This window comes from Oncorhynchus clarkii, chromosome 17 (assembly GCF_045791955.1).
Source record: "Oncorhynchus clarkii lewisi isolate Uvic-CL-2024 chromosome 17, UVic_Ocla_1.0, whole genome shotgun sequence".
Taxonomy (NCBI): Eukaryota; Metazoa; Chordata; class Actinopteri; order Salmoniformes; family Salmonidae; genus Oncorhynchus; species Oncorhynchus clarkii.
In genome coordinates this window covers 72547974-72575634 of record NC_092163.1, presented here as the reverse complement: position 1 = coordinate 72575634, position 27661 = coordinate 72547974, and the positions used below count along the sequence as shown (strand labels likewise).

Sequence of the window (27661 nt, the reverse complement as noted above, 5' to 3'; positions counted from 1 at the left end):
CTATTTATATAGGAGTGGTTAAAACATGCTGAAAGCAGTCCTCTGAGTACATCAAAACAGTTTTGATTTATCTCAACTGCTAAGGCCTTAATTGCATCAAGAATTTTCTCCTCTGTAATTGGCCTTCACATGAGTATTTCTATACAGATGTTAATTTTACATTATTGATAGAAAAACAATCCTTACAATTAACTTTGGTTAGTGGAGATGGAGAAAACTGTAATGAAAACATATGCTTAAAATACTTTGCTTCCTCTTTCAAAATATTGTTTGATGAATCATGGGTGACTCCGTCATTTATAACATGTTTTGTAAATTATTTTTGGCAGCATTTCTATGTTGAAGATGAAAAAATAATTTTGTGAATGTTTCCCCATATTTCATCCAGTTTCTTTTATTGTTTTAAATAATATATTCCACTTGATATTTCTTGAATAGGTTATTTTTTTGTTTTTCCTCTAACTTATTCTATTCGTCTGTGGTACAGTTTTTTTTTTATATCTACCTGTACTGTTAGTTCCTCTATTTCCTTTGTTAATATGAACTCTTTTAACCAACATGTTTTTTGTGTTAAAGATGAGTATTGCATTGCAAGGCCTCTAAATGCACATTTGAAAGTGTCCAATAGAATAAGGTGATCTGCTGTACTTATGATGGAAAAAGTCAGTTAAAAATGATTCAGTCCTGGTTAAAAACAAGTTGTCATCAAATTGGATTTGATAACATTTCCAATATCCTCGCCCACATGGAAATTCTGTAAGAGTAACATATATGCGAATTATTTGATGGTCCCACCGCATTCAAACTTTTGGTGCCGGCAAGAATGCTATACAAAAAGTAGTCAAGACGACTAGCTTCATTGAGCCTCCGCCATGTACGGTGTGCAAAGCTGTCATCAAGGCAAAGGGTGGCTACTTTGAAGAATCTAAAATAAAATGTTTTAACCATTTTTTGGTTACTACATGATTCCATGTGTTATTTCATAGTTTTGATGTATTCACTATTATTCTACAATATAGAAAATAGGACAAATAAAGTAAAACCCTTGAATGAGTAGGTGTGTCCAAACGTTTGACTGGTAGTGTATATCTAACTAAGTCAAGACATTTAAGCCTCCATATATCCACTAGTTGTCACATCCTGATCTGTTTCACCTGTCCTTGGGATTGTCTCCACCCCCCTCCTGGTCTCGCCCATCTTCCCCATTATCCCTTGTGTATTTACACCTGTGTTCTCTGTTTGTCCGTTGCCAGTTCGTCTTGCTCGTCAAGTCAACCAGCGTTTTTGTTCTGAATGCTTTCTTTTCCCAGTCTCTCTTTTACCCGCCCTCCTGGTTTTGACCCTTGCCTGTCCTGACTCTGAAGCCTGTCTGCCTGACCACTCTGCCTGCCCCTGACCCTGAGCCTGCCTGCCGACCTGTACCTTTGTCCCACCTCTAGAATGTTTGACCTCTGCCTACCCTGACCCTGAGCCTGCCATCCGGTACCGTTGCCCCACCTCTGGTTCACTGACCCCTGCCTGTCTTGACCTGTCTATTGCCTGCCCCTGTTGGAAAATTAAACCATTGTCAATTTGACGTGCCTGCATCTGGGAGTTACCTTGATTCCTGATACTAGTTCCAATATATCTATGATATCAGTGATTTCCTTAAGTGCATGAGGGTGATAGTTTGTAGTGTGTTGTCCTTTATGATCCATTAAGGTATTTAAAACTGTATCGTAACCTCCCACCATAATAATAGAGTATTGTATTGGTTGTAGGCTTGATAAAGTATTAAATATGTTTTCAAATAAGTGTGGATCATCATTATTTTGACCGTATAGATGAATGAGCCAAATCTGTTAATAGTCCAGTAACACAGTAACATATTTAAGAATCCATCTTACTTATGGATCTGTTGGGACAATTTGCACATTTGGATCAAAATTATTGTTTGTTAATATCATCACCCCTTGGCAGACCCACCTGGATCCTAGGGCCTTTGAGAGATTGAGACCCATCGTTTAAAAAGAGCCCACAGCGCCACCTATAGAACAGAAGCAGATTAACAGCCAAAAGCATTTCCAACACCCACACACCCTGATTGTATTGTATACTGTTATTTTAAAAAGTATCCATATATTAAAAAATCTTGCATATCTTAATTCATTTCCACAATTAACAAATAGTATGCGTAATAGTGTAAGCATTTCAAACGAAGGACCTATAAACCGATTGTCATTAGAAAACAAAACATTTTTGGCTTGGAAACAAGCCAAGTTTGGGAAACAATGATTGTGATTCATCCTATGTTGTTCCTATCATCATTACCTCTTAGCAACAGATGTGGGATACATATACACACTCTCCCCACCCTTCCCCCCAAAACAACAACAAGTTCAGATGTTAAACAGTTGTTCCATCCCTGAGCTCAACTCAAGAGAAGACTTGATGTGCAAATGCTTACTGTATACAGTTGTAGCTGTTTGAGAAGGCATGCAAAATTGAGCAAGAATGAGGCGTATAATTTAATAACTTTGTAAAATGTATGAAATCACATACAAGGCATAAAGCTTAAATTACAAGGCATTCACAAGCATTACAAGGTGCTATTCTTGGCATGATCAGAGAAGGAGGGACAGAAGTCAAAGCCTGAAAGGCCATGCCCTAAGAGTCCCTGAGGTGGAGAGAGAAAGAGAGAGAGTATCTCACCAACCCAGGTCAGGAATAAGGAAAGAGAGAGAACAATGAATCTAAGACACCTTTATAACATCAGAGTTGTTTACATTCAAAATCTGAGTTGTTGAACCTTTAATCAGACATCAGACCTACAGGATGTGAAGACAACTGAACCTCTGCTACCCAGAGGTGTGACAAGAGGTGTTTGGTGAGACTAAAACAGAGAAGGATAAATTCCTGAGAAGACAATAAAATCTTTTACATAGTGTTGAATAGAGTCACTTCGGGTGATGGGTACATGATTGGTTTTCTTTCAAATACTTTTGAGCAATCGGTGGAGCCTGCCTGGATTGGAGTGTTAGATGGGTGGGGGTTGCACTTGTTGGGACTATTCTATGGGTTTTGTTGTGCCAGGTAAACTGAAACACTATTCAAAATGTAAAAAAAAAACTTTTTGAATCCCACATCTGCTGGGATGTACAGGTTAAATGGGACTGGGAGAAATGGACGGAGGTTGAGATTTTAGCACATAACTGTAGCTACAGTACAGTGCAGTGTAGGGCTCCACAGCCTTGAGATAAAAACAATGGTTGAAATGAGTAGGTGGAAGTAGACAGCTATTAGGCAGTCAAACAAAGAACAGGGCCTTCAAAGCTGTCATGGAGAGCACTGGTTATCTACTCAGGGGTGAGAGGCCAGTGAATGGCTCTCACTGGCAGGGAGGATACTATCAGTGAGGTTGGAGTAAAACAACAGAAAGAGTGGGTCTAAAGAGCTACTATAATGTCATCATCATCGTAGTCTTTCCCACTGGATGACAAAATTCTAATAATATATTCTGTTAGCTTCTCTATACAGCGTGTACATGACTAATAGCTTGTACATGACTAATAGCTTGTACATGATTAATAGCTTGTACATGACTAATAGCTTGTACATGACTAATAGCTTGTACATGACTAATAGCTTGTACATGATTAATAGCTTGTACACGACTAATAGCTTGTACACGACTAATAGCTTGTACACGACTAATAGCTTGTACACGACTAATAGCTTGTACATGATTAATAGCTTGTACATGACTAATAGCTTGTACATGATTAATAGCTTGTACATGATTAATAGCTTGTACATGATTAATAGCTTGTACATGACTAATAGCTTGTACATGACTAATAGCTTGTACATGATTATTAGCTTGTCCCTGATTAATAGCTTGTACATGATTAATAGCTTGTACATGATTAATAGCTTTTACATGACTAATAGCTTGTACACGACTAATAGCTTGTACACGACTAATAGCTTGTACATGACTAATAGCTTGTACATGACTAATAGCTTGTACATGACTAATTGTTTGTACATGATTAATAGCTTGTACATGACTAATAGTTTGTACATGATTAATAGCTTGTACATGACTAATAGTTTGTACATGATTAATAGCTTGTACATGACTAATAGCTTATACATGACAAATAGTTTGTACATGACTAATAGCTTGTACATGACTAATAGTTTGTACATGATTAATAGCTTGTACATGACTTGTACGTGATTGAATATCACTTTTTAACTACGTGCGACATTCTTCTATTCTTCTGCAGTGCTTTACTGTGCATTTCATTATGACCATCGCCAGTTAGATGCATTCAGTCATAGTGTGAGAATGTCCATAGAGATACTTGTGTTAACGGGATTAAGCCTTTACTGAGATCGATTAATTGTGTGTAACTCCTGTTATCAGTATGATCTGTTGTTAACACACTGCAGACTCATCTGAAGAACAGACTGTTGTTAACACAATGCAGACTCATCTGAAGAACAGACTGTTGTTAAGACACTGCAGACTCATCTGAAGAACAGACTGTTGTTAACACAATGCAGACTCATCTGAAGAACAGACTGTTGTTAAGACACTGCACCATTTCTAATGACCGAAAATAGCTTTTAGAAATCAGAACAGCTATTACTCACCTTGATCTGGACGAAGAATTTATCTATGTCCAGTTCAATATGCAGGTAGCCTAGTGGTTCGAGCATTGGACTAGTAAACAAAAGGTTGCAAGATTGAATCCCCGAGCTGATAAGGTAAAAATCAGTCATTCTGCCCCTGAACAAGGCAGTTAACCCACTGTTTCTAGGTCGTCATTGAAAATAAGAATTTGTTCTTAAATTACTAGTCAAATAAAGGTTAAAAAAGAGGGATTTAAGAGAGGGATTTACTCCAGACACCCGAACAGGCCCTCAGCCCCGTCATTCGCAGGAGAAAGAGACGGAAAAGGTATCTCGGAAGGAGATCAGGGTGACTTGTGAGGATCCTCTGATGAGTGGCTATTCTGCCTTTGCCAATTGGTACTATTGGCCAATGTACAATCGCTGGCTAATGAATTGGACAAACTAAAAGCATGTATATCCTACCAACGGGACATAAAAACTGTAATATCTTATGTTTCACTGAGTCGTAACTGAACAACGACATGAATAACATACAGCTGGCGGGTTATACACTGTATAGGCAGGATAGAGCAAGGGGTGGCGTTCTATGTATATTTGTAAAAAAACAGCTGGTGCACGATATCTAAGGAAGCCTCAAGGTTTTGCTCGCCTGAGGTAGAGTATCTCATGATAAGTCATAGACCACACTAATTACCTAGGGAGTTTTCATCTGTATTTTTCGTAGCTGTCTCATACCACCACACACCGATGCTGGCACTAAGACCTCACTCAAGGAGCTGTATACCGCCATAATCAAACTGGAAAACGCTCATCCAGAGGTGGCGCTCCTAGTGGCTGGGGACTTTATTGCAGGGAAACTTAAACCCGTTTTACCTCATTTCTACCAGCATGTTAAATGTGCAACCAGAGGGAAAACAATCTAGACTACCTTTTCTTAACACACAGAGATGCGTACTAAGCTCTCCCTCACCCTCCATTTGGCAAATCTGACCATAAATCCATCCTCCTGATTCCTGCTTGCAAGCTAAAATTAAAGCAGGAAGCACTATTGACTCGGTCAATAAAAAAGTGGTCAGATGAAGCAGATGCTAAGCTACAGGACTGTTTTGCTAGCACAGACTGGGATTATTCCAATGGCACTGAGGAGTACACCACATACATACCTCAACCAGAAGCCAAGGATTACAGGCAACATCCGCACTGAGATAAAGGGTAGAGCTGCCGCTTCAAGTAGCGGGACTCTAACCCGGAATCTTATAAGATATCCCGATATAACCGCCGACAAACCATCAAACAGACAGAGTCAATACAGGAGTAAGATCGAATCTTACTGCACAGGCTCCGACGCTCGTCGAATGTGGCAGGGCTGACAAAATATTACAGACAACAAAGGGAAGCACAGCCGAGAGCTGCCCAGTGACACGAGCCTACCAGATGTCCTAAATTACTTCCATGCTCGCTTCGAGGCAAGTAACACTGAAACACGCATGAGAGCATCAGCTGTTGCGGACAACTGTGTGATCACGCTCTTCATAGCCGATGTGAGTAAGAAGTTTAAACAGGTCAACATTCACAAGGCCACAGGGCCAAATGGATCATCACAACGTGTACTCTGAGCATGTGCTGACCTACTGGCAAGTGACTTAACTGACATTTTCAATCTCTACCTGTCTGAGTATTACCAACTTGTTTCAAGCAGACCTGCCAAAATGACTACCGAGCCATAGCATTCACGGACTGTATCCATGAAGTGCTTTTAAAGGCCTGTCACATCAACACCATTATCCCAGAAACCCTAGAAACCCTAGAACCTCCTCCCAGCTGCCCACTGCTCTGAGGCTAGGAAAGACTGTCACCACCGATAAATCCTCTATAATTGAGAATTTCAATAAGCATTTCTCTATGGCTGGCCATGCTTTCCACTTGGCTACCCTTACTGCCCGGCACCCTCCACAGCACCCCGCCAAAGCCCGCACCATTTCTCCTTTACCCAAATCCAGATAGCTGATGTTCTGAAAGAGCTGCAAAATCTGGACCCCTACAAATCAGCCGGGCTAGACAATCTGGACCCCCTCTTTCTAAAATTATCTGACGAAATTGTTGCAACCCCTATTACTAGCCTGTTCAACCTCTCTTTCGTATCGTCTGAGATTCCCAAAGATTTGAAAGCTGCCGCGTTCATCCCCCTCTTCAAATAGGGTGACACTCTAGACCCAAACTGCTACAGACCTATATCTATCCTACCCTGTCTTTCTAATTTCTTCGAAAGCCAAGTTAACAAACAGATTACTGACCATTTCGAATCCCGCCATACCTTCTCCGCTATACAATCTGGTTTCAGAGCTGGTCATGGGTGCACCTCAGCCACGCTCAAGGTTCTAAACGACATCATAACCGCTATCGATAAGAGACATTGCTGTGCAGCCGTATTTATCGACCTGGCCAAGGCTTTCGACTCTGTCAATCACAACATTCTTATTGGCAGACTCGACAGCCCCTTGGTTTCTCAAATGATTGCCTAGCCTGGTTTACCAACTACTTCTCTGATATAGTTCAGTGTGTCAAATCGGAGGGCCTGTTTTCCGGACCTCTGACAGTCTCTATGGGTGTGCCACAGGGTTCAATTCTCAGGCCGACTCTCTTTTCTGTATACATCAATGATGTTGCTATTGCTGCTGGTGATTCTCTGATCCACCTCTACGCAGACAACACCATTCTGTATAATTCTGGCCCCTCCTTGGATACTGTGTTAACTAACCTCCAGACGAGCTTCAATGCCATACAACTCTCCTTCCGTGGCCTCCAACTGCTCTTAAACGCAAGTAGAACTAAATGCATACCATTCAATCGATCACTGCCAGCACCTGCTCGCACGTCCAGCATCACTACTCTGGACGGCTCTGACATAGAATACGTGGACTACAAATACCTGGGTGTTTGGTTAGACTGTAAACTCTCCTTCCAGACTCACAAAAAATTAAATCTAGAATCGGCTTCCTTTATCGCAACAAAGCATCCTTCACTCAAACTGCCAAACATACCCTCGTAAAACTGACCATCCTACCGATCCTCGACTTCGGTGATGTCATCTATAAAATAGCCTCCAACACTCTACTCAACAAACTGGATGCAGTCTATCACAGTACCATCCGTTTTGTCACCAAAGCCCCACACACTACCCACCATTGCGACCTGTTCACTCTCGTTGGTTGGCCCTTGCTTCATACTCGTCGCCAAACCCACTGGCTACAGGTTATCTACAAGTCTCTGCTAGGTAAAGCCTCGCCTTATCTCAGCTCACTGGTCACCATAGCAGCACCCATTCGTAGCACGCGCTCCAGCAGGTATATCTCACTGGTCATCCCCAAAGCCAATTCCTCCTTTGTTCGTCTTTCCTTCCAGTTCTCTCCTGCCCATGACTGGAACTAATTGCAAAAATCTCTGAAGCTGGAGACTCACATCTACCTAATTGCTTTAACTTCTTGCTCCTACTTGAGACGCAGATGTCTCAAGTAGACACCTGGAAATGCAAATGCGCTACGCTAAATGCTAAATGTACTCGTTAAAACTCAAACGTTCATCAAAATGCACATGCAGGGTATTGAAATAAAGCTACACTCGTTGTGAACCTAGCCAACAAGTCAGATTTTTAAAATGCTTTTCGGCGAAAGCATGAGAAGCTATTATCTGATAGCATGCAACACCTCAAAATGCCTGAAAGCGACGTAAACAAAGATTTAGCTTATCCGGCGCTACACAAAACGCAGAAATAAAATATAAAACATTCATTACCTTTGACGAGCTTCTTTCTTGGCACTCCTATATGCCCCATAAACATCACTATTGGGTCTTTTTTTCGTTTAAATCGGTCCATATATACCAAAAATAGCTTTCTATGAAAGCTGTGTCATTCAGAAAAAAACATCGTTTTTAAACGCTGCGTAATTTTTTTAAATTAAAAAAGTCGACGATAAACTTTCACAAAACACTTCGAAATACTTTTGTAATCCAACTTTAGGTATTAGTAAACGTTTATAATCTATCAAAATGATTACAGGGCGATGTATATTCAATAGCTCCTCGTCTTCAAATCAATGGCTGCCAATGTGTACATTCAAAACATCCTGGTGGAGACCGGAAGAAATTGAATCCAGTTAGTTGGATTTACCAAGAAAAAAGTCCCTGGTAAATGACGACAATGGCGACTTCGTGTGGAATCTGTAGGAATTGCATGCAGATCCATAATTAATTTTGTGCCCTTTTAACAACCCATGAAAGTGACGCATGGAAATTATTTGTAGCTTTCAGAGAGCAGTTTTTCTTGCGTTTTTCGATGAAACACACGATCTGTTATAGTCACAGCCGTGATTTAACCAGTTTTAGAAACTTCAGAGTGTTTTCTATCCACACATACTAATCATATGCATATACTATATTCCTGGCATGAGTAGCAGGACGCTGAAAAGTTGTGCGATTTTTAACAGAATGTTCGAAAAAGGAAGGGGTAGACTTAACAGGTTTTAAGCACCAGCTGTCAGAACAGCTTACAGATCCCTGCACCTGTACATAGCCCATCTGTAAACAGCCCATCTATCTACCTACCTCATCACCATACTGGTATTTATTTATTTATTTTGCTCCTTTGCACCTCAGTATCTCTACCTGCACATTCATCTTCTGCCGATCTACCATTCCAGTGTTTAATTGCTATATTGTAATTACTTCGCCACCATGGCCTATTCATTTCCTTAACTTACCTCATTTGCACTCACTGTATATAGACTTTTTTCTTTTCTTTTGTTCTACTGTATTATTGACTATGTTTTGTTAATTCCATGTGTACCTCTGTGTTGTTGTATGTGTCGAATTGCTACGCTTTATCTTGGCCAAGTCGCAGTTGCAAATGAGAACTTGTTCTCAACTAACCTACCTGATTAAATAAAGGTGAAATAAAAAATAAAATAAATAAATAAATAAATAAAAGAGCGAGTCAGTTAGGTACATACAGGACCTGAGGCTGGGGCTGACAGGTAAACAAAATGAGATACCGTGTTTTTGAAACAGTCCAGGGGGCATCCACTGTGTAGCTGAGTGATCATAGGGTCAAGAGAGCAGCAATAGGTGAGTCAGGGTGTCGTTCGGTAGTCACTACTACGCTGTCACGCCCTGACCATAGAAAGCTTTTTTTTCTCTATGTTGGTTAGGTCGGGGTGTGATTAAGGGTGGGTTATCTAGGTAATTATTTTTCTATGTTGGCCTGGTATGATTCCCAGTCAGAGGCAGCTGTTTATCATTGTCTCTGATTGAGGATAAAATTTAGGTAGCCATTTCCCCATTGTGCTTTGTGGGATCTTGTCTATGTATAGTTGCCTGCGAGCACTACCTGAGCTTCACGTTTCGTTTAGCATTTTCTTGTTTTCTTTGAGTTTCACTACCTCATAAAGAGGATGAAACCATACCACGCTGCATCTTGGTCCACTCATTATAACGATCGTGACAAAAGATCCCAGCACAAACAGACCAAGCAGCGTGGCCAGGAGGAGCAGACATCCTGGACATGGGACGATATCTTGGACGGTAAGGAATCCTGGACGTGGGAGGAGATCCTGGCTGGAGAGGATCGTCTTCCATGGGAGCAGACGGAGGCAGCGAGGGAACAACAACGACGACACCGGGGTTCGCAGCCGCGACGGAAGCCCGAGAGGCAGCCTCAAAAAATGTTTTGGAGGGGGCACACGGGGTGGTTGGTGGAGCCAGGTTTTGAACCAGAGCCAACTCCTCGTATTCACTGTGTCTCCAGTGCGCATTCACAGCCCGGTGCGTTCTGTGCTCCTCGCACTTGTCCTGCTAAAGTGGGTATCTGTCCAAGGATAGGTTGTGCCAGCTCAGCGCGCCAGTGCAATCAGAGACAACGATAAACAGCTGCCTCCGGTGACAGTTCCCAGTCCAGAGCTTCTGGCGACAGTACCCAGTCCAGAGCTTCCGGTGACAGTTCCCAGTCCAGAGCTTCCGGCGACACAGCATTCAGAAAAGCTAGCGGGCCGGGGCTAGTAGATGGTTCTTCGGCGACATCGTTACAGAATAGCCAGATGAGACCACATCGGGCGATCACGTCCGCAGTCCAGTCGTGAATGATAGGCGGGGCTCCATGTCGACAATAAAAGGTCCAGGCCAGTTGGCAAAGGAGGTATTGTAGCCCTAGAATTGGGCCTAGCTTCATGCTAGCTCAAGGCTAGTTGGTGCTAGCTTCGGGACAGGGGTATTAGCTAACAGTTGCCAGCAACCCTAGCTAAGGCTGGCTGATGACGGGGAAAAAGGTAAAGACTGCTAGCCGTGGCTAACAAAGACTAGTAGCTAGTTAGCTGTCTAGCTCCTGATGGAAGTTCCAGTTATAAGGAACAAAAATTGCAGATCCGTACCACATTGGGTGAGGCGGGTTGCAGGAAAGTATATTTAGTTCGTAGATAGAAAGTGAGATTAACATATATATATATATACGAAAAAGACTGGCTATTTACACAGGATAAGACACGGGATAAGACAAAGACAGATACACACATCCTACTGCAACGCCATCTTGGATTTCCATCACTAAGCTAAGAACTCTGGAACTCAACACCTCCTTCTGCAACTGGATCCTGGTCTTCCTGACGGTTCGTCCCCAGGTCGTTTTGCCGTTATTTTACCAGGTAAGTTGACTGAGAATACGTTCTCATTTACAGCAACGACCTGGGGAATAGTTACAGGGGAGAGGAGGGGGTTGAATGATCCAATTGTAAACTGGGGATTATTAGGTGACCGTGATGGTTTGAGGGCCAGATTGGGAATTTACTCTTACGATAAGTACCATGGGATCTTTAATGAGCTCAGAGAGTCAGGACACCCGTTTAACGTCCCATCCGAAAGACAGCACCCTACACAGGGCAGTGTCCCCAATCACTGCCCTGGGGCATTGGGATATTTTTTAGACCAGAGGAAAGAGTGCCTCCTACTGGCCCTCCAACACCACTTCCAGCAGCATCTGGTCTCCCATCCAGGGACTGACCAGGACCAACCCTCCCTACCTTCAGAAGCAAGCCAGCAGTGGTATGCAGGGTGGTATGCTGCTGGTAAGGGTAGGTAACAACACATTCGCCACACTGATCCTCAAAATGGGGCCCCCTCAGGGGTGCGTGCTCAGTCCCCTTCTGTACTCCCTGTTCACTCATGACTGCACGGCCAGGCACGATTCCAACACCATCATTAAGTTTGCTGATGACACAACAGTGGTAGGCCTGATCACCAACAATGATGAGACAGCATATATGGAGGAGGTCAGAGACCTGGCCGTATGGTGCCAGGACAACAACCTCTCCCTCAACGTGATCAAGACTAAGGGTATGATTGTGGACTACAGGAAAAGGAGGACCGAGCATGCCCCCTTTCTCATCGACAGGGCTGTAGTGGAGCAGGTTGGGAGTTTCAAGTTCCTTGGTGTCCACTTCACCAACAAACTAACATGGTCCAAGCACATCAAGACAGCACTACAATACCTTTTCCCCCTCAGGAGACTGAAAAGATTTGGCATGGGTCCTCAGATCCTCAAAACGTTCTACAGTTTCACCATCGAGAGCATCCTGACTGATTGTATCACAGCCTGGTATGGCAACTGCTTGGCCTCCGACCGCAAGACACTACAGAGGCTACTCTCTGTTATCTCTGCATAAGTCACTTTAATAGCTCTACCTATATATATTACGTCAATTACCTAGGAAAATCGTTGCCCCTGCACATTGACTCTGTACCGATACCCCCTGTATATAGCCTCGCTTATGTTATTTTACTAATGCTCTTTAATTATTTGTTACTTCAAATAAATAAATAAATGTATGCATTGTTGGTTAAGGGCTTACAAGTAAGCATTTCACTGTAAGGTCTACACCGGTTTTATTCAGCGCATGTGACAAGTAAGATTTTATTTTATTTGAAGAGCAGAAGGACACCTGCAGGGCTTAAAAGGGAAAACAACTATTACAAGAAGAGTATTCAGTGTTTTCTTAGTCTCTCTTAAATCCTGTCTGATATCATCATATTATGTTTATAACAATACAAAAATACTAGAGCACACTGAGCATAAGGATCAGTTTAAAGATGTATTTAATAAGAACAAGATAAACTAACACCAACTGCAAAAGCTCCAAATGAATATCTGATGTTGATCTGAACACGGTTTATCTCTTGTAATCAGTAGCAAACAGCGATGGATATCAATAACTACTGTCTTCCAGCTGTCTGCTGCCTTGAAAGATAAAAGAGAATAGTGGAATAGAAGAGATACTTAATGTCAGCTTTTTCCTAAGCAAGGTAATCTATTAGCTAGTGTGTCTTTGAATCACTTAACAGGACAGTGGAAGAAAAAATACCTTAAATGTGATGGTAAAGCTTTTATTTCATCCCCCCTTACAATCCCTCAGATCCCCAGCCCTGCTAATTCAATTTGAAGACTTGAAACAAGTTATCTTATAGAGGCTTTAGATAGGAGGTGGCTTTTCTTATCACAATTATATTAGACATTCATTCATTAGTATTTCCCTCAAAAAAGTGCAGACGCTTTTGGGGAGAGATAGCGTAACTGTTATTCATTAGGAGGAGGAGAGACCTCATTGCCAGGAGGCCAAAGCTCTGCTAGGTGAGAGAGAAAACACAGTGGCATGATGGAACGGAGACATAGTCTCTTAAACTGCTGTCTGCTTTCCTTTAAACTGTATTACTGCAGCTAGATAGTATTATAGTATTATACACGTGCTCACACAGGAAACTTTGCCTGTGGTGTAAAGACACCTTCACAGAATCTCAAGGAGATGTAATATTCAGTTTTGAATTATTATGTTATTAGTCAGCAGTTCTTAAATACGATCTTTTGTGCTATAATATGCAGGATGTGGCATCCACAATCAATAATACTGGGCTGCAGCACACACAAACTGCGTGATTTTCAAATCAATGACAATAATGCCATGACAGATTCTTTGCACTGTTACGTAAACCATGTTCCTTTATAAGAAATTAACATGTCAAAACAAAATAACCTGATAATCATCAAGAGTGACAGATGCAACAAAGCCTTGCGGCTGGAGATATGTCTTTTAGAGAAAATTAAATGCTGTTGATTGACCGCATATGTTCCCATCACCAGTTTACAGCGAGCCTCCATGATCTGGCACTCCAAACACACTCATTCATTTGTCATCGTGTGTCAGGAGAAATGTTAAAAATGCCATGGGGAGTCCTACTCTATCATTCAAATGGAGACATCTGGCCTATCTATAGTGTGTGTTCACGGAACATGATGCTGGATATGGATGTCGATGTGGCACTGCATCACCTGGAGAGGTGCTGTAAATCAGAGGCTGTCTGTCAGGTAGGGGGAGTGGGAGGCTGTCTGTCAGGTAGAAGGAGTAGGAGGCTGCCTGTCAGGTAGGGGGAGTGGGAGGCTGTCTGTCAGGTAGGGGGAGTGGGAGGCTGTCTGTCAGGTAGAAGGAGTAGGAGGCTGCCTGTCAGGTAGGGGGAGTGGGAGGCTGTCTGTCAGGTAGGGGGAGTGGGAGGCTGTCTGTCAGGTAGGGGGAGTCAGAGGCTGTCTGTCAGGTAGGGGGAGTGGGAGGCTGTCTGTCAGGTAGGGGGAGTGGGAGGCTGTCTGTCAGGTAGAAGGAATGGGAGGCTGTCTGTCAGGTAGAAGGAGTGGGAGGCTGTCTGTCAGGTAGGGGGAGTTAGAGGCTGTCTGTCAGGTAGGGGGAGTGGGAGGCTGTCTGTCAGGTAGGGGGAGTCAGAGGCTGTCTGTCAGGTAGAAGGAGTGGGAGGCTGTCTGTCAGGTAGGGGGAGTTAGAGGCTGTCTGTCAGGTAGGGGGAGTGGGAGGCTGTCTGTCAGGTAGGGGGAGTGGGAGGCTGTCTGTCAGGTAGAAGGAGTAGGAGGCTGCCTGTCAGGTAGGGGGAGTGGGAGGCTGTCTGTCAGGTAGAAGGAGTGGGAGGCTGTCTGTCAGGTAGGGGGAGTGGGAGGCTGTGTGTCAGGTAGGAGAAGTCAGAGGCTGTCTGTCAGGTAGGGGGAGTGGGAGGCTGTCTGTCAGGTAGGGGGAGTGGGAGGCTGTCTGTCAGGTAGAAGGAATGGGAGGCTGTCTGTCAGGTAGAAGGAGTGGGAGGCTGTCTGTCAGGTAGGGGGAGTGGGAGGCTGTCTGTCAGGTAGGGGGAGTCAGAGGCTGTCTGTCAGGTAGAAGGAGTGGGAGGCTGTTTGTCAGGTAGGGGGAGTTAGAGGCTGTCTGTCAGGTAGGGGGAGTGGGAGGCTGTCTGTCAGGTAGGGGGAGTGGGAGGAGTGGGATAGGCGCTCTACCATGGAGTCCAAAGAGAAGGTGTCTCTCCTCATAATGGCAGTACCAGTGTGTGGGTAAAATCACTGTGGATGCCAAGTCAGGGAAAAAAATGCCCAATTACATCCCATGTCAAATCAAATTCAATCAAACTTTATTTGTCACATGTGCCAAATACAACAAGTGTAGACCTTACTGTGAAATGCTTACTTACAAGCCCTTAACCAACAGTGCAGTTCAAGAAAAGTTCAGAAAATATTAACCAAATAAACTAAAGTACAAAATCATAAAAAACTAAATAAAATACCAATAACAAGGCTATATACAGGGTAACGGTACCGAGTCAGTGTGTGGGGGTACAGGTTAGTTGAGGTAATTTATACATGTAGGTAGGGGTGAAGTGACTATTCGTAGACAATAAACAGTGAGTAGCAGCAGTGTACAAATCAAATGGAGGTGAGAATATTGAAATAGTAGAGATATAAAATGTGTTGTGATAATTGCGTTGTTTGCTCTATAACCTGTTAGTTCATATGCCTTGCCACCGTGATATATAGCCCTAAGGCTGAGACAATATGAAGACACAATGGCAGAATAAATTCAACAACACATTTGTTTCATCGCAAAACCAGAGAGAAACATCTGTCCAGTGAAGTCCACAAAGCATATTGCATGTAACTAACATGACCTACAGCATGGACAATCAAGTTAATGCTTTTGAAATTTTCTGACTACTTTTAGAAAAAACATGTTGCCTCACCCTCAACACTAATGCCATCCTCCTCTATTTCATTTTGCCAGAACGGTCTATGACACTGTGATACAGTACACACTTTTAATGTTTGTTGACCTGTGCTACCTGGCTAAAATGCTTGCTTGCTAGCCTAACTTCTTTTCATGGGAAACGATAAGCCAGTTAGTCAACATTAGCCTACTACATCTAGCTACATATTGAACTTCCATCCTCTTAGGCCAGGGGCACAATGTATGAATTTATGGTTATAAATTCATTATAATCATTGGCCAGTATGGAGAATTGAGTAAAACCACAAGTCCAAATCCCTATCTCTGTCCATGGCTAATTTAGGAAAGGGACCATTTTAGCTAGCTAGCCTCTCTAGGCTAGGGGGCGGTATTTTCACGTCCGGATGAAAAGTGTGCCCAAAGTAAACTGCCTGCTACTCAGGCCCAGAAGATCTGGATAGAAAACACTCTGAAGTGTCTAAAACTGTTTGAATGATGTCTGTGAGTTTAACAGAACTTATTTGGCATTCGAAACCCCAAGGACAAACCATTCAGGAATTTTTGTTGTTGTTGAGGTCACTCTCTTTTCAATTGGTTTTCTATGTGGATCTAGATTTCAAAGGCACTTGCTTGCAGTTCCTATCACTTCCACTGGATGTCAACAGCCTTTAGAAGTTGGTTGATGTTTTTCCTTCGAGAAATGAAGAAGTAGGGCTGTCCAAAACCAACAGAAGAAGCTCTTCAAAGGTAAGGCATGAATTATATCATTATTTCTGAGTTTTGTGTCGCGCCTGGCCAGATGAAATATGATTGTCTGTGTTTGTTTGATGGGGTGCTGTCCTCAGATAATCGCATGGTTTGCTTTTGCCGTAAAGCCTTTTTGAAATCTGACACCATGGCTGGATAAACAAGTTAAGCTTTATTTTTACATATTGCATTTGTATTTTTAAGAATGTTAAATATTTACCATTCTGTAGTTTGAATTTGGCGCCCTGCACTTTCACTGGATGTTGGTCAGGTGGGATGGTAGAGTCCCATCTAGCCCAGAGAGGCTAGCTAGTAACCGGAGGACAACAACACAACAAGGTGCAACTTTTAAAACATTTTTTTGTCAATGATGTTTGGCTTGATGTGATGTAATTGTTGTGAGGCCAATTCCAAGCTAGCTTCCGTTTTTGGTGCGCCAGGCCATTCATAGTTGACGCACTTAGTTTAGCTCAACACTGATTGGCTTCCGTTGCATTCAATGCTACAGGCGGCAAGACTATCATACTCTTTTTGACCAGACAGCATCAGATAGATGGGCTACTTGTACGGAGACAGAGAGGTGCTGTTTCACTCGCTCAGATGCTTTCTGCGGTAGGAGATACATTCAGCCTCTTGCGGAGTGAAGGGAAATGATGAAACACAGAGAAACAAAAGATAAATGACTATATGTTTTTAAAATGTTTTATTGTTCAATTTTTTTTGTGATACCTGTCTTCCCTTGGCACCCATAAATACACGGATGCACACAATTCCAACACAATCCGCCACTTTAGGAAGAGCTGCCATTATGGTGCTGGTGAGTGGTTTTTCATAATTCTGTTGACATTGTTTTTTGTTGTTGTCTCTGGGCTGCTAAGAGAGTAGGTTAGTTCAACAGAATTGGATGACACGCTGTGATGTTATGTGTCCATATACTGTTATGCAGGGTCAGACACAGTTCTCACCACGCCACCTGCAGAAAGAGAGCGATAGACAGAGCAATCAGACAGAGCACTCTGCTTTGGGTTGTTGTTGGTTTTTCATAGATAAACAACATTAGTCATTGAGCAGCTGTCCCAGAGGCCCAATAGAACATAATGAGGATCAATGGGACAGCGCACAGATGCCTGGATACGATCTAAGATTTCACAGTGGTTTCATCAGCTACAAGATGCAAGCCCTTTGTTTGTGAAGTTGTTGACCTGTGCATTCCTAGCGGGAGAGTAGGGGATTGGACAAGAAGCTAATCAAGGCCAAAACATTGCAGTCTCTTTGTAAATCACGTTCTCCAGCAACAGCACATTAGTGTCCCCGAGGGCAATAAACTGTTATTGGCTTAATTAGACTATAATCACAGTTAGTTTTGATACAATAAGATATGACTGCACTGTATGTTCCCATGCTACTCTAAGTAACCATGCGAGGCTATGAAATCCCCGGACAACTAAAATATAGAAATTACATTGAAATTAATAATATCCTGTCATTTTGAATGTGCCATACTGTACTATGAATAAAACCATAGAACCAGCATGTTTTCTCTTTGAAAGTGTTTTTTTTTCATCAGTCTTCAGAACTAGCATGTTATCCAGCCTGCTAAAGAAATACAGGTCCGTAGAAGTCATATGTTCTATGTGTGCAGGTCTTCCAATAGCACTGTTCCAATATGGAAGATCATAGATTGTTCAAGCACATTCCTCGTCGACGCTCAGTCCCCTTTTTTATGCTTCTCTCTTTCACTCATTAGTGTTACAGTGTGGTGTCTTTTCTGAGGCATGCATTGGCTCGGGCCTGCACTGTCGATGACGCAGTTATGAGAGGTGTGTGCACCTTTACCATCCTACCTCTGTATGCTGCTCTGAACGTGCTGAGGCAGAGACAGATTAAGAAGAAGTACAGGCTAATGATCCAGCCAGTCTCCTGAGCCAAGTCACAGTCGGAATATTGATTTTATCTGGTTTTGCTCTGATTTACACTCACAGTCCTATGGTGGACAGTTGATTTTAGGCTTATTCAAAAAAACTAAAATGCCAAACCATAATCAAAATATTCAGATTCTACAGTGATTGGATTCTAATATTTAACTCTGCATTATAAACTGGGTGGTTCGAGCCCTGAATGCTGATTGGTTGACAGCTGTGGTATATCGACTGTATACCACAGGTATGACAAAACATTCATCTTTACTGCTCTAATTACGTTGGAAACTAGTTTATAAGAGCAATAAGGCACCTCAGGGGTTTGTGGTATATGGCCAATATACCATGGCTAACGGTTGTATACAGGCACTCCGCGTTGCGTCGTGTGAGGAATCAAATCAAATCAGATTTTATTTTATTTGTCACATACGCCAAATATAACATCTGTAGACCTTAATGTGAAATGCTTACTTACAAGCCCTTAAACAACAATGCAGTTCAAGAAATAGAGTTAAGAAAATATTTACTAAAGTACGTAAAAAAGGAACACAATAAAATTACGTAACAATAACGAGGATATATACAGGGGGTACCGGTGCCGAGTCAATGTGCCGGGGTACAGGTTAGTCAAGGTGGTTTGGGGTCAAGGGACTATGCATAGATAATTAACAGTGAGTAGCTGTTTTGCTTCATTTGAGGATGGCATGCATGGGATGGACATAGAAGTATTCCTGTCTTCAAAGTCAGCTACAGTTGACTCCATGTCTGATGAATGCAAACTGGGTGTAATTACAATGCAGTTTACTAGATTAGCAGGAATTAGAGGCCTAACATTTGAAATGCTTTCCCCTCCGGACACGATATGCATAAATATACAGACCGAACCGACCCGAGGTCAACTAGACGTGTTCCATATAGACCTGGTCGAATCCAGATCTGATCCGAGTCAATTATTTTACTACTTTATTATCCAGAACTGATAAAGTGCAAGGGAGAGGAGGGAGGGACGTGATCACGTACAGGTGGATCCGTGAAGATCTCTTGTAGAAATTTCCAGGAGAACAAAATTACACATTTATAACATCAGTGTTACATCAGCTGTTACAGAGTTATGAACCAGAGTTGTGAACCAGGGTTGTGAACTAGGGTTATGAACCCTGGACCTATCACGTTTTAGGGAAGACCCAGATGCAGACAGTGTTGAAGTAACAAAAGTGTATTACCAGAACAGGGGCAGGCAAAATGAGAAGTCAAGGGCAGGCAGAGGTCAGTAATCCACATCAGAGTCAAAAGGTACAGAACGGCAGGCAGTCTCAGGGTCAGGGCAGGCAGAGGTAAATAATCCGGGGTGGTGTGACAAGGTATAGAATGGCAGACAAGGCTCAGGGTCAGGGCAGGCAGAATGGTCAAAACCAGGAAAACTAGAAAACAAGAAGAAAACAAAAAAACAGGAGCAAGGGGGAAAATGCTGGTAGGCTTGATAGACAAAACGTACTGGCAACAGACAAACTGAGAACACATATATAAATACACTGGGGATAATTGGGAAGATACACGACACCTGGAGGGGGGTGGAGACAAGCACAGATCAGGGTGTGACAGAAGAAGAGTTATGAACCAGGGTTATAAGCCAGGGTTATGAGCCAAGGTTATGAACCAGGGTTATGAACCAGGGTTATGAACTAGGGTTATGAACCAGGGTTATAAAGCAGGGTTTGAACCAGAGTTATGAACCAGTCAAATACAATAAAGTGATCACAGAAGTCAAATGATCATCAGTACACAGTGACTTCACACAGTAGTAATGACATTGGATAATTCTAGACTTACAGATGTAAACTACTCAACCAAGCATGGTGTTAATATGGTGCTAAAATACAGTGGCTTCAGAAAGTTTTCATACTTAATCTACATTTTGTTGTGTTACAACCTGAATTCAAAATGGATTAAATAGTTGTATTTACTCACGCACCCAATACCATACAATGACAAGGTGAAAACACGTTTTTAGAGATCTTTGCAAATGTATTGATAATGAAATACAGAAATATCGAATTTACATAAGTATTCACACCTCTAGGTCAATACATGTTAGAATCACCCTTGGCAGAGATTACAGCTGTGAGTCTTTCTGGTTAAGTCTCTAAGAGCTTTGCACACCTGGATTGTACAATATTTCCAAGCTCAGTCAAATTGGTTGTTGATCATTGCTAGATCTTGCCATAGATTTTCAAGACGAAATGAGAATGAAAATTTATCTCGGAGTGTCTGCTGGAAAGCAAACTGAACTCGTTTTTTTCCATTTATTTTTATCAACAGAAAAAACTCCCTAGTCCTTGCTGATGACAAGCAAACCCATAACATGATGCAGCCACCACCATGCCTGAAAATATGAAGAGTGGTAGTCATGTGTTGTGTCATATTTGCCCTGTTTTGCAGTTTTATTGTAGTGCCTTACTGCAAATAGGATGCATGTTCTGGAATATTTTTTATTCTGTTCAGCCAACCTTCTTTTCACCCTGTCTTTAGTTCAGTATTGTGGAGTAACTACAACGTTGTTGATCCATCCTCAGTTTTCTCCTATCACAGTCATTAAACTCTGTAACTGTTTTAAAGTCACTATTGGCCTCATGGTGAAATCCATGAGCGGTTTAGTAAATGAGCTTCTTACACAATAACATTGGTGAGGAGCAAGGCTTTGACATGTATTCAATGATATCAGTTTTGTCCTTCACAAACCTTGTCCATCTCTTCATGAATGACATACGCCAAGGACAAACTGACAGAAGTATTTAAACCTCAGTAGTCAACAAGGCTTGACGTGTAACTGTTTTAAAGTCACTATTGGCCTCATGGTGAAATCCATGAGCGGTTTCCTTCCTCTCCGGCAACTGATTTAGAAAGGAAGCCTGTATCTTTGAGGTGACTAGGTGTATTGATACACCATCCAAAGTGTAATTAATATCTTAACCATGCTCAAAGGGATAGTCAATGTCTGTGAGAGACTCTACCACCGCTGGCTTCTGCTCCTTCAACCCTGCATCCACCATCCCCTATGAGAGAGAGAGAGAGAGAGAGAATAACAACACAGACCCACTAGCAGAGGGTCACGTCTGGGGAAGGTACACTATGTTGATGAAACAACAGCAGGGATTTTATTTTCTGGGTTAGATAGCTGGCTAGAGAGAAAGGTCTGGTCAAACCGAGCAGATTTTTATGATAATGGTGATCTCTCAGTCAAATCCAATATTTACAGGTTAACACACTATTGGGATTTATGTTTGTTTTGGGGTTGGGGCATACAGTATCATGCTGTGGATTCACCTTGGTCTATACCATTTTATATCATCCCAACCTTTAATTACTTTCCCCTGATCAGGTCGGGTGATCAGTATTTGTAACAATGTAGACATTACAATTCCTGAAAGCCTGTCCCTCCCCTTTAATGTTCTCAATAAGCTAGCCTAATTAACACAGCTCTGCTTAGCAAACACTTCAAGTGGAGTGAGTTAGACTGCTGATCAGCAAGGCCCTCCCCCGTGATTCACAATGTTCAGCCATGGATAAATATTTCATGAGGTTGTTTCCTTTGTATAGAGTAGCATGTATGGAGTCAAAATAGACTGGTGTTTTGAAATTGCCGTGGGTTCCATGTTAAAACTAGCACTGCAAAAATGCAACAAAGGTGTCTTGGTCTGATGCACTGTGGTGGTGGGGAGTAGGGTGGGGTCTTATGAAGAAAGGATGTTGATTTAATAAACAGTGTTATGGACTAGCCTTTGTGCTCTGCCCTCCTACCAACAAATTACCTTAAGTAATAATTTACTTGTCTAATGTGCATTGTAACTAATCATAGTGATACGCCATGTACATGGTCTATATGTTCTGGTAAATGAGCTTCTTACACAATAACATTGGTGAGGAGCAAGGCTTTGACATGTATTCAATGATATCAGTTTTGTCCTTCACAAACCTTGTCCATCTCTTCATGAATGACATACGCCAAGGACAAACTGACAGAAGTATTTAAACCTCAGTAGTCAACAAGGCTTGACGTGAACATTAACATTGACAGTAAACCACCAGGGAGGAACATTAACATCTATAGTAAACCACCAGGGATGAACATTAACATCTACAGTAAACCACCAGGGATGAACATTAACATCTACAGTAAACCACCAGGGATGAACATTAACATCTATAGTAAACCACCAGGGATGAACATGTAGAATAGAGGCCTTCACGGGTCCAAAATGTCGGGGGTATTCGGGTACAGGTGGATCCGTGAAGACCTCTAGGAGTGTGGTAATAGCTGTCAATACTTAGTGCTCTTTATTGCCTTTGGGCAGGGAATACAGCCAGCAGATTCAAGATGGCGGTTACATTAACCCTAACCCCATCCTTACCCTTAAAATAATTTTGAGCCATATGTCTAACTCAATCTCCTTGATATTACTTTACAGATGTACATCCAGACCACCACTCTGACCATCTCCGTGAGTCTGAGTGCCTCTGTCTCTCTGGGGATGCTCTACTTGCCCAAGGTCTACGTGATCCTCAGGCACCCGGAGCAGAACGTGCCCAAACGCACACGCAGCCTTAAGGCCATGGTCACTGCCACCACCATGTCCAACAAGTTCAACCCCAAGGCCAGCCTACGTCCCAATGGAGAGGCCAAGACTGAGCTGTCTGAGAGCCTGGAAACACAAGGTGAGTTAAAAGGTGAAGACTTACAGTATGTATGCTATATACTGTACATGCTAGAATTAGCTGAGCGGATCCTTGTGTTTGTGTTTAATGTTTCTAAGATTTATTTAGTCCTTCAGGTGCTGTAAATCACATAAATAATTTGGTCTAAGAGGTAGAAGGTAGAAAGCACAGTATCCAATTCATTATTTACAAGCCACCTCATGCCGTTGTTATTTTACACTTCAATGGATTTAGGAAATTGGCTACCATTGTTTTCATTTTTTAGTCTGTTTGTGAGTTGGGGGAGATCTTAAAACATTCCCTGACATGCTCAAATTCTCCACTGTGTGTAGGTCACAAAGAAGGGCATCAGTACTATTACACTAGCTACCTTATTATAATGGACCTATTGTGTTTCATTTAACGTATTAGATCCATGTAAATTCTTCTTCTACACTGTCTACAACAACCATGTTTTATTTTCTCATTTCAATGCACTGAGTTGATTCTCACAGATAAACACTTGTGCTCAATATGATGATCAGGAATCTACGTTTCCTTGTTTCACTGTTTGGCTCAGATTTGTGGCACTGTTCAAAGTGTTCAAAGCCATGTGTAATTAATTGAGAGGCAAATGACTTTACCGTTCTGAACCAGCTGAAAGTCTCGCTGTCTAAGTCCATCTCACTCTAATTTCAAAAGCAATCAAAATGCTTGGTGGTTTCTGGGACAGACTCAGGCTTTATACATCTGTGGTAAAGAATGACTTCAACCATTGACTCAGCAGAAATGACTCAGGTGATGGCCAAAAGAGTCACACACCTGACCGGCTTGCCTCCCAGAGAAAAGAAAAGTGAGGTCTGAGTCGGTCTGTCAACAGAGATAGAATACCTATTTGTGGACAAATCTTAATGACGCACGCATATCAATGTGATTCAATGTTCCCTGAGACCTACAGTATTTTGGGGATTATTTAGCCCCTGCAATATTTCTTCCACCAATAACAAAACTACAGTGATGTGGGGATATTGTCCCCAAAAAATACATTGTGGACAATATACTTGTGTTTACAAAGAATGCAACATTGTAAATATTTGATTAAAAATGTCTATAAGGATGCTGAGCATGGACATGCGTTACAGAACATCGACATATAGGCCTATATCCTAAAATACATTTATTTGGTTTAATAACAACAACAGCTACATTAAGCCACACAGTAAATAAATGAGAAGAGTAAAGACAGAGATTCAATAACCAGCATCCGATCCTGGTCCTGGGCCAACTAGACCCATTCCGTATAGACCTGGTCGGATCCACATCCCATCTGAGTGGGGGGCTCCCGAGTGACGCAGCGGTCTAAGGCAGTGCATCTCAGTGCAAGCAGGCGTCACTACAGACCCTGGTTTGATTCCAGGCTGTATCACAAATGGCACAAATTCACCCAGTGTCGCCCATGTTAAGGTTTGGCCGGGGTCGGCCGTAAATAAGATTTTTTTCTTAACTAACTTGCCTAGTTAAATAAAGGTAAAAAAACGATGCAGAGGTATTTAAATAAGCACCATTTTTCATTGTCAGGGTCATTGCTATTGTGGACAAAGCATGATGTAATCTCCCTGACCAGCTGATATTAGTAGCATGGACGGTAGGATTTATCTGCAGAGGATCAAACTGGATGGTCGAAGCCTTATTGCCCAGTAGACAGACAGGGGATAGGAGGTGGAGGTCTGGGGAAACAACTGGATGGTCGAAGCCATATTACCCATTAGACAGACAGGGGATAGGAGGTGAACACTACTTATTTTGCCCAGTGTATACAGTACTGTAGTAACTGTGACGTAACGCTGGCCTTCTCTGTGTTGTTCGCTTCTTCTTCTCTTTCAGCTTTCGCCACAAAGCAGACATACATCAGCTACAGCAACCATGTCATCTAGGAGAGGAAGGCCGTCGTCGTTGTTCTGGATGGTCACCTCATGGCAGGTGAAAATGTTCTTATGCACTGGAATGAAATGGGAAATAGAGGAAGAAAATGGACATGGGACATGTTGTGAGGATCACTAAAGGATTTCCCAGGGAATAGTCATAATAAAGGAAAGAGAGAAGACCACACAGAGATGCAGAGAGGGACCCTCAAGGGCCCAAGAGAACAGATACAGTATAATGGTGATGCTCCATCTTGTCGGCCATGACAGACAAGGCCAACACTTCCCCCCTGGCAGAGACCGGAGAGGATATGATGCGGGATGAGGCTTCTCCTCCCTTCTCGTTGTTTGCATTGCAGCTTTATTCTCTCTCTTTCTTTCTCTCTCTCTCTCTCTCTCTCTCTCTCTCTCTCTCTCTCTCTCTCTCTCTTTTTTTTTTTTCTTATCTTATCTTGAGCCGACCGGACTGACATGCAATCCAATTGAAAGAATCTGTTCAGGTGTATGCCATGCAAGGTTGTAGTCTGCTAGTGTTCTCAACAATAAGGGACATTGCTCTTAATGCTTCAGGAAGTTGCAGAGCCACAAGGATGAGAGTAATCAGTCTTTTATTTCAAAGAGGATTTTAAGTGACATAATTGATTTATTGTTGTTTTTTTAAAGGTATTCCAGTTTAAATACTGGATGAAAGAAACCATTCCAACAATGCAGGATAATTGTACGCCATCATATTTTTGTTGTTTTTGCCTTACCTGTCTTCATTGAGTTGACCCAAAAAATTATAATGATGTTGACAAAAAAATAATATGGTCATTACTGATTTTGAGCATGCCAGTTTGAACATCCTGTGTTGTGTTGTAAAAAAAATATTTGGAATGCGTTCAAACTCTGTTGCAGTGTCGTTTCTATTATATGTAAATTCCAAACTGGTGAAGGTATAGTGAGTGATCTTTGTTTCTTTGTGTGAGGTGAGGCCCTGATCTGTGTTACCAGCTAACCAAAGGCTACCACTGTCCTCTGCCCACTTTGCCCATACTTTAATACTGTAACTCCAGACTAAAACAAAGAGTCTCTCAGTACAAATAGAGAGGTGTCATGGTGGACTGAACACAGGGGTGCAGAATGCCTCAAGATAAAAACGTAATATTCAAAATCTGTAAATTTGACTAAATATTAGCACTTCACTCCACATACTGTTCTCATGGGCAATAACCTTCAATCTGGATAACAACACAAAACTAATTATAAGGCTAGAGAAATGTATCGACCAATATCACCAATACAATCAACACCAAAACATGTTGGAGAGTAAGCATGGAGTACCAATCCCCAAAAGAATATGAGAATCCTTGATGGACACATACGATTTATGCTTTTCACCACTGGGAATGGTAAGTGTAGAAACCGACTTGCTAAAGTCGATAAACGATAAACTGGGCATACTTGAACTAGTCAGTAAAGATATAAAGCAATTGAAGGCGAGCCTCGAGATCAGTGACGAAAAAGCTGTGACAATGGAGAAAGAAACAAAGGTACAAGGTACAGTCAAATACAATTGAAACGGACGTTAAAGAACTTAAAAAGGAGAACATGTTTCTGAGACCAGCCTTACTTGAAATACAGACTAGATCTATGAGAGCAAATCTGGTACTTACTGGTATCAAAGAAAAAGAGGGTGAAGATCCTGAAAGTGGGATGAAATAATGATGTCTTGAAGAGCTACAGATCCCAGGCGATACTGTTAACAAAATCAAACTCTAACGTGTACACCGTTTAGGACAGAGAGGACAGAGATATAAGCACCCAATCATTGCCAAATTTGCATTCTTCCGAAATAAAATAAAAGTTAAAAGCCTAGGTGGAAGACTCACTGGCACGAAAATAGGCATGAATGATCAGTTCCCGAAGGAAATTGCAGAACGGCATAGTTTATCTCGTCGTCGATAAACTGTATATTGATAACCAATTGTTCCGAGTCACCAAGACTACTCCATGGCATTTCTAAATACTACAAAGTTCCCATAAAGGAGTCCAATAACGGAACATCCAATACTATCCATGGTAGGGATTGTAATACATTTCTTTGGAAAACTAGTCTCTCAGGCTGCAAGAGGCCCTATAGTGAGATACCATCGATGACCCCCATCCATTTCCAGCAGCTATCCTACCGGTCACACAAAGGTTCAGCTAAGTTGTACAGATCCAAATCCATTAAATGGGGAGTAAAGTATCCCCAGGGGAGTATGCCACACAGTAGTCATGCACCCAGGATGATATCCATAATGGATAAAACAGTGGTTTTATGTGGTAAAACAGTAGACTAATTAATAAAAAAAATGAATTATCTCTGAGGACTGTGTCCTGTTTTGCAAAATGCTTCAGCGATATACTAGTATACTATATGACCTCAAGCTACAGAAAGGAATCTACTCAAGACAAAATGCCAAAGGATCCAGTAGTCCTTTTGGCCGCCATCAGTTCTCTGAATAAATACATCAGAAGTGGTTGCTGTAAAACTGAACAGTCCTTTAGTTTATTTTATTTTATATTGTGAGGTCATTTGTGATGTGAACTCAACGCTGCTTTTCCATTAACCTCTGTATTACTAAAATAATAAAATAACGTGAGTGCTGACCAAATGAAATGGCAAGTTAATGTACGTTATTAAATAGATTGA

General features: G+C 42.0%; 1 protein-coding gene across 3 annotated transcripts in view; it reads left to right on the top strand.

The window, feature by feature from the left end:
• Positions 1-26446, top strand: part of LOC139371389 (metabotropic glutamate receptor 4-like) — a 274781-nt gene extending 248335 nt beyond the window's left edge. The window contains exons 10-11 of one of the 3 annotated variants that reach the window (XM_071111770.1): positions 22837-23083; positions 24947-26446. In XM_071111770.1, coding sequence (XP_070967871.1) covers positions 22837-23083; positions 24947-24996 — 297 coding nt within the window. In that variant the 3' untranslated portion in view covers positions 24997-26446. Of the gene's footprint in view, positions 1-1310; positions 1730-22836; positions 23096-24946 lie in introns of those variants that run through there. The other 2 variants (XM_071111769.1, XM_071111771.1) reach the window with 2 other exon arrangements.
• Positions 26447-27661: the final 1215 nt, after the last annotated feature.